The sequence below is a fragment of the Ascidiella aspersa genome, chromosome 2, assembly GCF_963924565.1.
Source record: "Ascidiella aspersa chromosome 2, kaAscAspe10.2, whole genome shotgun sequence".
In the NCBI taxonomy this organism is placed as follows: Eukaryota; Metazoa; Chordata; class Ascidiacea; order Phlebobranchia; family Ascidiidae; genus Ascidiella; species Ascidiella aspersa.
This window is the reverse complement of record NC_139448.1, coordinates 1,222,037-1,236,043: the sequence shown is the minus strand read 5'-3', so window position 1 is coordinate 1,236,043 and position 14,007 is coordinate 1,222,037. Positions and strand designations below refer to the sequence as shown.

Sequence of the window (14,007 nt, the reverse complement as noted above, 5' to 3'; positions counted from 1 at the left end):
ACAGGTTGAAAAACGCTGGTTTTAGTTTGTAGTCACAAGCTTAAGAGGCAATCTCACTTGGTCACAAGCTAAAGAGGCAATCTCACTTGGTCACAAGCTAAAGAGGTTATCTCACTTGGTCACAAGCTAAAGAGGTTGTCTCACTTGGTCACAAGCTAAAGAGGTTGTCTCACTTGGTCACAAGCTAAAGAGGTTGTCTCACTTGGTCACAAGCTAAAGGGGCAATCTCACTTGGTCACAAGCTAAAGAGGTTATCTCACTTGGTCACAAGCTAAAGAGGTTGTCTCACTTGGTCACAAGCTAAAGAGGTTGTCTCACTTGGTCACAAGCTAAAGAGGTTGTCTCACTTGGTCACAAGCTTAAGAGACAATCTCACTTGGTCACAAGCTAAAGAGGTTGTCTCACTTGGTCACAAGCTAAAGAGGTTGTCTCACTTGGTTACAAGCTAAAGAGGTTGTCTCACCTGGTTACAAGCTAAAGAGGTTGTCTCACTTGGTCACAAGCTAAAGGGGTTGTCTGACTTGGTCAAAAGCTAAAGAGGTTGTCTCACTTGGTCACAAGCTAAAGAGGTTGTCTCACTTGGTCACAAGCTAAAGAGGCAATCTCACTTGGTCACAAGCTAAAGAGGTTATCTCACTTGGTCACAAGCTAAAGGGGCAATCTCACTTGGTTAGAAGCTAAAGAGGTTGTTTCACTTGGTTAGAAGCTAAAGAGGTTGTCTCACCTGGTTACAAGCTAAAGAGGTTGTCTCACTTGGTCACAAGCTAAAGAGGTTATCTCACTTGGTGACAAGCTAAAGAGGTTATCTCACTTGGTCACAAGCTAAAGGGGCAATCTCACTTGGTCACAAGCTAAAGAGGTTGTCTCACTTGGTTACAATCTAAAGAGGTTGTCTCACTTGGTCACAAGCTAAAGAGGTTGTCTCACTTGGTCACAAGCTAAAGAGGTTATCTCACTTGGTCACAAGCTAAAGGGGCAATCTCACTTGGTCACAAGCTAAAGAGGTTGTCTCACTTGGTTACAAGCTAAAGAGGTTATCTCACTTGGTCACAAGCTAAAGGGGCAATCTCACTTGGTCACAAGCTAAAGAGGTTGTCTCACTTGGTTACAAGCTAAAGAGGTTGTATACTTGGTCACAAGCTAAAGCGGTTGTCTCACTTGGTCACAAGCTAAAGAGGTTATCTCACTTGGTCACAAGCTAAAGGGGCAATCTCACTTGGTCACAAGCTAAAGAGGTTGTCTCACTTGGTTACAAGCTAAAGAGGTTGTCTCATTTGGTTACAAGCTAAAGAGGCAATCTCACTTGGTCACAAGCTAAAGAGGTTATCTCACTTGGTCACAAGCTAAAGAGGCAATCTCACTTGGTCACAAGCTAAAGAGGTTGTCTCACTTGGCCACAAGCTAAAGAGGTTGTCTCACTTGGTTACAAGCTAAAGAGGTTATCTCACTTGGTCACAAGCTTAAAGGGCAATCTCACTTGGTCACAAGCTAAAGAGGTTGTCTCACTTGGTCACAAGCTAAAGAGGTTGTCTCACTTGGTCACAAGCTAAAGAGGTTATCTCACTTGGTCACAAGCTAAAGAGGTTGTCTCACTTGGTCACAAGCTAAAGGGGTTGTCTGACTTGGTCAAAAGCTAAAGAGGTTGTCTCACTTGGTCACAAGCTAAAGAGGTTGTCTCACTTGGTCACAAGCTAAAGAGGCAATCTCACTTGGTCACAAGCTAAAGAGGTTATCTCACTTGGTCACAAGCTAAAGGGGCAATCTCACTTGGTTAGAAGCTAAAGAGGTTGTTTCACTTGGTTAGAAGCTAAAGAGGTTGTCTCACCTGGTTACAAGCTAAAGAGGTTGTCTCACTTGGTCACAAGCTAAAGAGGTTATCTCACTTGGTGACAAGCTAAAGAGGTTATCTCACTTGGTCACAAGCTAAAGGGGCAATCTCACTTGGTCACAAGCTAAAGAGGTTGTCTCACTTGGTTACAATCTAAAGAGGTTGTCTCACTTGGTCACAAGCTAAAGAGGTTGTCTCACTTGGTCACAAGCTAAAGAGGTTATCTCACTTGGTCACAAGCTAAAGGGGCAATCTCACTTGGTCACAAGCTAAAGAGGTTGTCTCACTTGGTTACAAGCTAAAGAGGTTATCTCACTTGGTCACAAGCTAAAGGGGCAATCTCACTTGGTCACAAGCTAAAGAGGTTGTCTCACTTGGTTACAAGCTAAAGAGGTTGTATACTTGGTCACAAGCTAAAGCGGTTGTCTCACTTGGTCACAAGCTAAAGAGGTTATCTCACTTGGTCACAAGCTAAAGGGGCAATCTCACTTGGTCACAAGCTAAAGAGGTTGTCTCACTTGGTTACAAGCTAAAGAGGTTGTCTCATTTGGTTACAAGCTAAAGAGGCAATCTCACTTGGTCACAAGCTAAAGAGGTTATCTCACTTGGTCACAAGCTAAAGAGGCAATCTCACTTGGTCACAAGCTAAAGAGGTTGTCTCACTTGGCCACAAGCTAAAGAGGTTGTCTCACTTGGTTACAAGCTAAAGAGGTTATCTCACTTGGTCACAAGCTTAAAGGGCAATCTCACTTGGTCACAAGCTAAAGAGGTTGTCTCACTTGGTCACAAGCTAAAGAGGTTGTCTCACTTGGTCACAAGCTAAAGAGGTTATCTCACTTGGTCACAAGCTAAAGAGGTTGTCTCACTTGGTCACAAGCTAAAGAGGTTGTCTCACTTGGTTACAAGCTAAAGAGGTTGTTTCACTTGGTCACAAGCTAAAGAGGTTGTCTCACTTGGTTACAAGCTGAAGAGGTTGTCTCACTTGGTCACAAGCTAAAGAGGTTGTCTCACTTGGTCACAAGCTAAAGAGGTTATCTCACTTGGTCACAAGCTAAAGAGGTTGTTTCACTTGGTTACAAGCTAAAGAGGTTGTCTCACTTGGTTACAAGCTAAAGAGGTTATCTCACTTGGTTACAAGCTAAAGAGGTTGTTTCACTTGGTTACAAGCTAAAGAGGTTGTCTCACTTGGTCACAAGCTAAAGAGGTTGTTTCACTTGGTCACAAGCTAAAGAGGTTGTCTCACTTGGTTACAAGCTGAAGAGGTTGTCTCACTTGGTCACAAGCTAAAGAGGTTGTCTCACTTGGTCACAAGCTAAAGAGGTTATCTCACTTGGTCACAAGCTAAAGAGGTTGTTTCACTTGGTTACAAGCTAAAGAGGTTGTCTCACTTGGTTACAAGCTAAAGAGGTTATCTCACTTGGTCACAAGCTTAAAGGGCAATCTCACTTGGTTACAAGCTAAAGAGGTTGTCTCACTTGGTTACAAGCTAAAGAGGTTATCTCACTTGGTCACAAGCTTAAAGGGCAATCTCACTTGGTCACAAGCTAAAGAGGTTGTCTCACTTGGTTACAAGCTAAAGAGGTTGTCTCACTTGGTTACAAGCTAAAGAGGTTGTCTCACTTGGTCACAAGCTAAAGAGGTTGTTTCACTTGGTCACAAGCTAAAGAGGTTGTCTCACTTGGTCACAAGCTAAAGAAGTTGTCTCACTTGGTCACAAGCTAAAGAGGTTGTCTCACCTGGTTACAAGCTAAAGAGGTTGTCTCACTTGGTCACAAGCTAAAGAGGTTATCTCACTTGGTCACAAGCTAAAGAGGCAATCTCACTTGGTCACAAGCTAAAGAGGTTATCTCACTTGGTCACAAGCTAATGGGACAATCTCACTTGGTCACAAGCTAAAGAGGTTGTCTCACTTGGTTACAAGCTAAAGAGGATGTTTCACTTGGTTACAAGCTAAAGAGGTTGTCACACTTGGTCACAAGCTAAAGAGGTTGTCTCACTTGGTCACAAGCTAAAGAGGTTGTCTCACTTGGTCACAAGCTAAAGAGGCAATCTCACTTGATCACAAGCTAAAGAGGTTGTCTCACTTGGTTACAAGCTAAAGAGGATGTTTCACTTGGTTACAAGCTAAAGAGGTTGTCTCACTTGGTCACAAGCTAAAGAGGCAATCTCACTTGGTCACAAGCTAAAGAGGTTGTCTCACTTGGTCACAAGCTAATGGGACAATCTCACTTGGTCACAAGCTAAAGAGGTTGTCTCACTTGGTTACAAGCTAAAGAGGATGTTTCACTTGGTTACAAGCTAAAGAGGTTGTCACACTTGGTCACAAGCTAAAGAGGTTGTCTCACTTGGTAACAAGGTAAAGAGGTTGTCTCACTTGGTCACAAGCTAAAGAGGTTGTCTCACTTGGTCACAAGCTAAAGGGGCAACTTCACCTGGTCACAAGTGAAGCTCCTGTTAACGGTCCCAGCTTGGAAACATTCGCATTCCTCGCATCCGTCCAGGTTTTCCATTTGAAGTTTGTAGAATCCATCGACGCACACGTTGCATCTGCGCGACGTCACTTTCGGCTTGCACAAGCACTGACCTCCGATCTGGTGGAATGACGTAATTAGTTATGAAAATGACGTAATAAACAACAAGATATAAATATTTTGAGAACTTTTGCGAAAATTATTCGATCGCCAATGCATTAGTTTCAATTGTGGTGCTTTGATTATCATTATGATATTTAAATATATCATCATTTGGTTTAATGGTAACACTGAAGTTACTATTGTTGTGAGTCAATTACCGTTATGTCGTGTGAATTACAATGCGTCACCTGTTCACACAAGCTTGTTCCATTGACCGTTCCAGCCTTTCTACAAGCGCAAGGTTTGCAAAGATCTCGGGCGTTTAAATCCTTGTCGGGTTCACGGAAGAACAACTCTGTACATTCCTCGCAGTGGAGCCCTGGAAAGGTAGGGGTTACTATAGGTCAAAAGGTAAGCGTAGGTTAAAATTACATGTCAATGGGTGGGGTTACTTTATGTCAAATGGTCATCGTAGGTTAAAATGACAACCCAATAAGTGGGGTTACTTCAGGTTAAAGTTGGAGATCACCACATCTCAGTAGGTAAGGTAAAAACTCGACCACCTCCTGTCGTTACAAATATTGAGCTCACCTGTTGTGTGATGCCTACAGTTGATAATATAGGAGCACCTTAGGTGTTCATATGTACACCAACCTGTTGTGTGATGCTTACAGTTGTCGCAAACCCCGCCTCCTCCCTGTGTATAATCGCCAGGGTGGGTGTCAATGGCAGGTTGGTAGTGGCAACTGTCAGCATGCCCGTGGCAGTTGCACTTCTGGCACTTGTACGGCGAGGTGTTGTCACCTTGGTGGTAAGGCTTGTTGTTGTACAGAGGCATGCAGCGCTCGCACTGAAATATAAGTGGGCAACTTAAGCACAACACAAAACTATTCTAAATCTGAATTTAAACGATAGGTCTCTGTAAACAATCTTGACCTATGTTATAAACGTCATCATTCGTCCCACGCTGTCGTTACCATTTGGTCTATTTTAGTATTTTCACAAATATTTATCTTCCATTTTCTACTTTCTACCTGTTATTATATCACAGAAGTTGACATAAACGTTAGCTCAGACAAAAACATAAGACTTTAATATTTGTTTGGCTTCTCTACGGCTATAAAGCGATTTTTAATAGGTTGATGAACAGTTCGAGCTTAGTTTTGATCCACTCACCATGTTCCCCTCAGTGAAGCTGCTTTCAAGGCAGTTGCATTTGTAGGGTTTAGCATCGATGTCGCATGTTTTAGCATGACCGTGGCAGTTGCATCTAGGATAATAACAACAGGTTTAAAGTCAATGTCGGGCCACAAAAATAATAAACGCTTAGATTTAGCTTTTATTTTCGTTTTCATTAATTATTAATTTAACTTATGATGTCCGATAATACCGAATCGAAGTCAAACCCGGTGCAAAGTGGTGAATCGTCAGACACTAGTGTCGTGTTCATTTTTAAAGGTTATTGTTTGGGATTTTGTTAATTATAATGCTTAGCTGACCGGCTGAGGACTGTCCAGTCGTAACATAAAGTCGTCTTACTTCCCGACGACTTGGATCCCAGTAAGTCCGTAATATTGATGTTGAACATGAACTTCGGGCGCTTGTGTGAAGTATTGGTATTGGAAGCGAACTTGGACCTGAGTAAAATGATCGCTTCGTTAAAATCGCTTAATAAGCTCATATCTACAAAACAGTTGGAAATTTATCAATTTCTGTAAGTTCTGCCGAGCGCCCTGGAGCTACAAGTGCTGCAGTAATGTAAAACAACCAACAATGAAAACATATTTTAATTTTTACATAAATCAATTAGTTTAACAACCTATTTCCCACAAGATTTTAGCAATTACATTCGTTAGAAAAGTCGCTCTAAAAAGGTCGGCTCCGAAATACTAAGAAACCCTGTATTTGCTCCATGATAAATGAACCAAATAACGTCGAATCTGCCAAACCTTTGTCGCCTCAACAAAGTCCATAAGTTCAGGAGTTCCGTAAAAATCGTGGTGACCAGGTCTTGGAGTTGGATCCTTCTGCAGCAAAGTGAACCTCACCGTGCTGTTCCGGTACAAGATCTCGTCCATTCTGTGAATAACACAAGGTATGACCAAGTGATAGACCGGGTCTTGAAATGACACAAGCTATGACCATGTGGAACGTTATATCTGGAAATAACATAATATATAACCAAGGAAAGAAAAGCTTTTAAAATAAGACAAGCTAGGTATTCCTAAGGTAGCGCTTGTCTTTATCTAAAGCAGACGTAAACCAATAAATCATATAAAGGCAAATTATGCAGTGCATCCCAAGTTTTTTGGTTAAATATGGTCTAAAACTTATGTAATATTAAGTTTTACTTACGGAGGAAACTGCTGGCATCCGATGGAGGTTGAAGTGTAGAGAGGAACATTGTTCTCCAGTGAGAAGCGGATGTCACAGTCGTCTGCAAAGTATCCCCAGACCTCCATGTCTCCCCCGGTCGAGTTTGACATCCGACTGATGGTGATCATCTTCGGTTGTGGGCTGTAGAAGTGCATCACCACGTAGAAGATCTGAGGCAAAGAACGCATTAAGGACGTCGATAAATATATCAGCAAGGCAGAAAAAATAACGATATGGTTTAAGCTGTAGAAGTGCATCACCACATAGAATATCTGGGTTAATAAAAGCTAAACTTTTTATTCTAGTATATTTGACTGTTATTCTATTATAGTTGACTTCATTAAACTATCAACCTGCTTCGACAAAAGTTCCTATCAGCACAGAAACATCAAGTTTTGCTGAGCTACTGAATGTCTCACCTGGTATTCCCCGTTCTCAAGGTCGATTGTGATCGTGAGGCCTCCTGGCATGTAAATATCCGATGACGAAATCCACGTGGTGCTTGCGTCATCATCGGTGATGTAATCAAGCGGATGTGCGTCGATGTCGAGACGTAATTCACGTTGTGACGTATCCGTGTCAGGAACGCCGTTGGGAATACAAAATCTAAAGAGAGGCAAGGGCACAAGTTACTGTTTCAAATTCAAAAGCCACTGGTTGAAGGTTACAGATGGCTGTTTCAAGGTCAAAACAACTACTGGGTAAAAGGCGTAAGTAAACGTTTTAAATTATGTATTAAAAGCGTTACAGGACAGTACAAGTTTTAAATCGTGGCATTTAGGAAATTTAATGTCAATGGTCGGAAAATCAATTCGTTGTGAAACGCAAGTTTATAAGAAGTTTAAAAAACAAATAACAAAAATATTATTTAAATAACACAAACTGTTAGTTGGCGCTCAGCAACAAACCTTTCTTCTATTGGATGAACCCTTGGGAATCCAGCTGGACACAAGCACCTTGACACAATGTTGATATGGGGGAAAGTACCGGTAGCTACTTCTTGTATCTCACGGTTTGTTAGAACCTTGTCGTACCAACGGAAGTCCTGCATCCAGCCAACATACTGGCTCGAGCCTGAAACACGGTAATATAGGGTCACCATCCAACTTAAGCTTGTCACAACGGTAAATTCCATCTATTAGCATCGTATAATATTGATAAAGTGCGTTAAATTGCTTTAGATGCAATGTTTGCTGGTCTATAATACTTAGGAATCATCTGTTGGTGATCTTGACATAATGTAACATGATTTAAGAGTATTAAATTCCATTGTTTTTGCAGTTCGATAAAAGTGCTTATGAACAAAGTATAAAAGACTTTCAAATTAAATTGATCAACAAAATAAGGAATGGCACACGAGCGAGGCTCACAGTCGAACAAAACATAATCAAAAAGTTTGATGCCATCAATGTCGGGCTCAATCGAGATTTGGGCTTTATGCCACATTACTCCTCATAGCACGCTTTTACACCCAGCGTACTTTGAAGCGCAAACCTCCAGTTATTATTGTTTTGCATCAGTCACACACGTCTTTGCGAGCATGTGCCTGTGGTTATGTTAGACGTCACCATTCTTATCGCCTTTTACTTGCGCTTCTGCTTCGTGCATTTTAATTGCTTATATTTCTGCTTTGACCTGATGAAGCACAATTTGTAATCATATAGTGCCACCTGGTTGCCCTACGGTACTTACAGGGTTATTACTGCGATAAATTCCATCTACCAACACCGTAGAATAATTACAAAGTGCGTTAACTCGCCTTAGATGTTTACTGGTCTATTCTATTAAGAGGGATCTTTGTTAACCTGTTGGTAACCTTAACATGATATAACACGATGGGATTACAAATTCCATTGTTTTTGCATTTCAATCTTGCAAAAATCTACTATTTCGGAAAATTATGCCAGTCACCATAATGACGTAACAACAATGACATTATACGATGTAAATGACGTAACAAATACACATATTCTACTATATGACACCCGAAACCACAAACCACCAAACAAAATGGACATTGAACACATTTGTACTTTCTTCAGAATAGAAACAAAATGTCAAATTTCTGACACAAAATGGCGGTCCAGCTGACAATAGGAATACATGACATGTAGCGACACCAAGTGGTGACATGCGCACTTACTGTTCACAGAGGGGAATTCCCTCTTAAGAAAAGTCGCCAGTTCTGAAGATTCGTTCCACGCTGAAGGTCGAGGCAGGAAATACAGTATTTCAAGGTCAAACATTTTATTAAGGTTAATTTTACGGACGCTTTAATCGTCACGAGTAAATCATTGTTGGTGGATAATAAGGATTTGTACAACGACGCCAAATAATATCTTGTATTGCAAAACACTAAAACTTCAATTATAAAAGTACTGCTTATATTTTAAACCTATAATTTTACCCTGGTTTTAAATATCAGGGATGCAGTATTGAACAAATCTCGCCACAAACTTTAAAGGCATATGTCTAACTTAATTCAATTTTAAGGTCACAAGACGTGTAAGGTCATATATTATGTTAAAGTGCGTTCCAAGGTCAAATTGGTTATATATCCTGTTAAGTTAAATTCAAGGTCACATATTTCACCTCCAAACCGCTGCCCGATCCTGATAACCGGCATGATGTTGACGTCTTGCATAGCAACGGGGAGTTTATCGACCAGAAATGGAGTTCCATCCGGACCAGGACCGTCGATAAAGATGCTGATGTCACGACCGTAAACCTCGGGAAAAAGTTCCGGTTAAGTGGAAATAAAGCTGTAGTCATTATGGTAAAAGTAAACATCTTTATAGTTTTATTCTAGCAACCCTTTTTGCGCTCAATACACAGGTTAATTTTATGATACCATCACAACAATTGGGCAGGAGCCTACAATAAATTATAAAATGACGTTTTACCTAACTTATTTTAGCCTGTAATTTGAAGTTATTGTTTTCGAAATTAAATACTTTCCCAAGTTGTGCATCTGAACTTTCAACAATAATAAGAATCGTCGGTAAATACGTCTACTGGGGGTTACTAAAAGCATCTAAACCTAGCACTCCACGAGCAAAGTGTTGCTACCATCTCACCTGGATGGCAAGGTGGTGCCACTGGCCCGGGGGAAACGGCGCCCGGAACCCCTTGATGTTGGGGCGACCGTTTACCCCCCAGTATTGGATCATTAGGCTGAAGCTTCCGACCATGATAGTCAGGATTATCTCCTTGCGTTGCCCCGGGCGACCAGCAGCCTTCTCAAAGATCACTCTGGAGAGGAAACAATGGAAAAGAAGAATTAAACAATGGGGTGAAAACTGCTCATAACTAGTGGGATAAGAGTGACACAAGTGTTAAAAGGAAAAACAATTTATAAAGGACCAAACAAACAAACTTAAAATAAGAACACGAAAACATGTTTCTGATCCGTCATTGGCAAATTTTGATCAAACCATTTCTACAATGGAATAGACGAATTTAACAAATGAAAAGAGGGATTGAACAATGGAATTGGGGTTAAACAACATGCCTATTGTTTAACTGTCACTACCTATGCGAACACTGTAGCGAAAACACACCCACCCTGCGTTCCTCGGCATCTGCTTGAGCCACACAGTTGCTGTGAACTGACCCCTCCTCGACATCTTGACGATTCGGTCGGGGGAAAACCCACAAGCAGGGTCGTTGTAGAACCGCAGCGAGGGGGTTCCCCGGATCTTGGTGTCCACGTGGTCGTAATCGATGCATCGGCCTTTCTCACCGTCCAACAACTCGATGAAGCGAGAAGGATCGCTGCAAACAATAGACACGATTGTCATAAACAACGTCCTGGAACAGGGGTAATCTTCGGCCCGCAGGCCATATCCGGCCCGCCAGAGCAAGTCCTACGAAGTATTTTACAAACTTCTGGACAACATGAAAAGCAAAATTTGTTTATGCTTAGCGCACATCTTGTTCCTGCAGCGAGTGTAACATGGGCTTATTGAGATTGGTTTGGGGCTGCGGCTAGGAAAAGTCGCCCACCCCTGGTATGATGTTCAAAACATGGCAACCCAGAAGTGAAGTTGTTCTAACACTCGGATCTGTGAGGAAGGTGCAGCTAAAAATAATTTATTTCGCGATAACGCTACCACGGCCCTGAAGTAATAAAAGATTTAAATGGTTTTAAAAACCACCACAGCTAAGTGTTGCACATAGCGGCACCTGGTGTGCGGATCCTCGTCCCTGTCTCTTCCCGGACATCTCTGGCTGCAAGTCCGGATGTTACAAGATCGCTTCTCCAGCCCCTCAGCAGAGTCCACGGGAGCACAGAAGGGTGAGGGGGCCTTGACCCCACAGGTCCCAGTGTCTGGGGCAACTGAGGGGCGCTTGAACTTCGCGATGTCCACTAGAGGGGGATAACTACCCACCTCGGGGTCCTGGGACATCCCCGGGGGAATCCCCACGGCTAGTAGCAGACCCAGGATGAATGTTGTGATCCGCAGCATCTTTAAACAACTGGGGTGAGCTGGAACATTCCTCGCAGTAAGTTAAGTGGCAACTTGAATATTTGGAAACTGTTTATTACTTGTGATTCGCCTATGAAATCAAATTTCTGCGACTCAACCTTTCGTAAATAGTTATTAGAAGCTGTAAAAACCTTAAATAGTCACAGAATAAAATTTTAAAACGAATTGGAAAATGACAAGTTTTGCGAACAACTACCGTGGAAAAAAAAAAGGTAATTCTACTAAAAACATAAATTGCTGTTTCTAAGAATCGTTTTTATTAAACATTTTTTAGATGCTTTCATTAGATTTATCCACAGCAAATGCCCAATGGTAGCACCTATTTCTACTGCGCGTAAAACCGCTAAGCAATTCAACATCAATACAATTGCAGCACATGAGTTGGAAAACATAACCGAGATGTCGCAATTTTAATCAAACTACAATATCGCGGGAATATTATAGATAACGTGTTACAGTTTATTATAAAAGTAACACCATTTTAACAAAAAATCATGTTTTGAACTGGATTACGACACCTCAATAAAATCTAAACCTTCTATTCATTAAATGTACAAATGTAAGAAATTAATGCAAACCTTTGCATCATATTTGCGACAAATACTATTTAGAATGTAACTAGTTCGATATGCCATTTTACTTAATAACAACTTTGTACTGAGTTGGCAATACACATTATTTTCGTTGGGTTATAGCTTTAAATTAAGAAAAATGAACTTCAAATTCTAATGCGTTCAAAACGATAATTTCTGATACAAGACTTAATATCCAAATAATTTGGTAAACCAGCGAAAGTTCAGCAATGAAAACATCCAACGATGATAACTTTCAACCACGCTGCTTTTAACAATTCTAATCGCTTGTATCAAGCATCTGACTTTCTGATGTTGGTCTCTCCACATCTCACACAAACACCTGGCGTTCGTGGCTCGCGCGATGCATAATTCAAACGTCACAATGAGACAAGCGCTCTTTTTGAGCGTCCATAAGCTGCATTAAAATTAATTATTTATCGGCAGGAGTTCGGTTTTTCTTCCAGGTGAAAACAACTTTCATCGCTTAAAAGTAACTCTGAGTTAACGTTTCAACACTTTCAACAATAAACATGAAACAAAACACCTTCCCTAAAAACGTGGAATTTCCCGGAAAGCTTTTTAATAATAAAAGCAACAATGAGTGGCTAAATTCTTCGCTCACTGCTGTTAATTCATCCAACTAAAATGTTGAGAGGCAATCGCGGAAGTTTTCAAGCACTTTTATTTCGATTGAATTGCGAAATTGATTTGATGACGTAGATACTTAAGAAAAATCAAGCGAGGCGAAGTTTATCGAGATTTAGAAAAAATATATAATTGTGATGACTCTGTTAAAATATTGTAGTCCAAACGACCATGAACTTAAAATACAGATATAACAATGAATAAAACTAACATAAATGAGTTTTAAAAAGAGAATCAATTGAAACAACATCTATAGCCTACGTGAATTTATACGTCTATCTAACGAAACCAAGATGTTTGAAGTCGAGAAAAATAATAAAATCGATCTTATCGCGGTTTTTCAAAGAATCAAAAATTACTTTGCTTCTAAATGATGTTTCAGCCACTGAAATAGTGTTAAAAGAGATTTCTGTTTATCTTATTGCTGCATATGTGAGGGAACTTCGGACAAATAATAATAATTCGTTTTTCCTTAGTATAACTCTTTTAAAAAATTAATTTATTGTGTGCACGCAAACAGGAGTTATTTTTAAAATGTCAATATGTTCTAATATTTAATTGAACTACCATAAAGAAAGATTAATCCATTTTTTATAGAAATATAAAAATCAGATCACGTTATCAGTTTTATAAAGCAAATTCAGAATCCAGAAAAGGTGAGCTATATTTTGCCTCAGGGCATTACTTAAACCAAGATATTGTTTACGTTGTGACGCGCCACACTTTCACAACGTAGACCGAGGAACAACAACATTTACTTTGTTCTAAACTTCAAGGCAAATTCAAATCAGTAGCAGCTTTTACATTGAGGCAATATGTTGTCTGGAGCTACCGAGTAATTAGACCTCATATTACTTGTAACACATTATGCAGCACATTTCAACTGAAATAACTCAAAATGTATCACAAACTTATCACTGTAAAAACAACTCTTACTCAAAACAGTTCTTTAACTAACAACTGGGTCATGTCCACAGTTAAATCGCATGAATCCATGAAACTAAATCAAAAGTTTGATTTAAACATGTCACATGACCTACAACACCACTGTTGCTATTAGTGACGCCATAATGCTAGTAAAGCAAGAAACAATGGACAACAAAGGGACGTTCGAACTTAACAAGCGAGGACTCTTGACGTAACAAGGGCACTTCAAACCTGGGCGGCGACAAATTTAACAAACTTTACAGAGAAACCAACTTATAAATAACATTATCTTTAGGTTACTTAGTTATGGGGTTAAACGAATAATATATAGTGTTTTTAAATTTCTTATCAAAGCATCTGTTTTTTTTGTAATTTAACGTTTAATTGACAGATTGATTTTGTGAATTTACACAAATTTTGCTTTTTAAACTATCTGGCCAGGCTTGGTGTTTGGTGAAAGATAATTCTAAGTAATATTATGGACATACCACCACTCGAAAAATTCCCATATTTAATTTGCGTCATTAAAGCTTTTAAATGTACTTCAATATCTAACAATAGTTCTAACAAAATCAAACAATACAAACGCGAAG

At 40.1% G+C, this 14,007-nt stretch overlaps 1 protein-coding gene across 1 annotated transcript in view; it reads right to left on the bottom strand.

The window, feature by feature from the left end:
• LOC146163041 (usherin-like) overlaps window positions 1-7,843 on the bottom strand; it is a 49,677-nt gene extending 41,834 nt beyond the window's left edge. Inside the window, exons 1-9 of the mRNA XM_083382803.1 lie at window positions 7,686-7,843; window positions 7,197-7,383; window positions 6,757-6,947; window positions 6,351-6,480; window positions 5,941-6,038; window positions 5,578-5,671; window positions 5,056-5,251; window positions 4,650-4,780; window positions 4,261-4,419 (exon numbers count right to left, since the gene is read on the bottom strand). Of these exons, the coding sequence (XP_083238929.1) occupies window positions 4,261-4,419; window positions 4,650-4,780; window positions 5,056-5,251; window positions 5,578-5,671; window positions 5,941-6,038; window positions 6,351-6,480; window positions 6,757-6,947; window positions 7,197-7,383; window positions 7,686-7,828 (1,329 nt within the window). The 5' untranslated portion in view covers window positions 7,829-7,843. The remainder of the gene's footprint in view (window positions 1-4,260; window positions 4,420-4,649; window positions 4,781-5,055; window positions 5,252-5,577; window positions 5,672-5,940; window positions 6,039-6,350; window positions 6,481-6,756; window positions 6,948-7,196; window positions 7,384-7,685) is intronic.
• Between the last annotated feature and the right edge of the window lie 6,164 nt (window positions 7,844-14,007).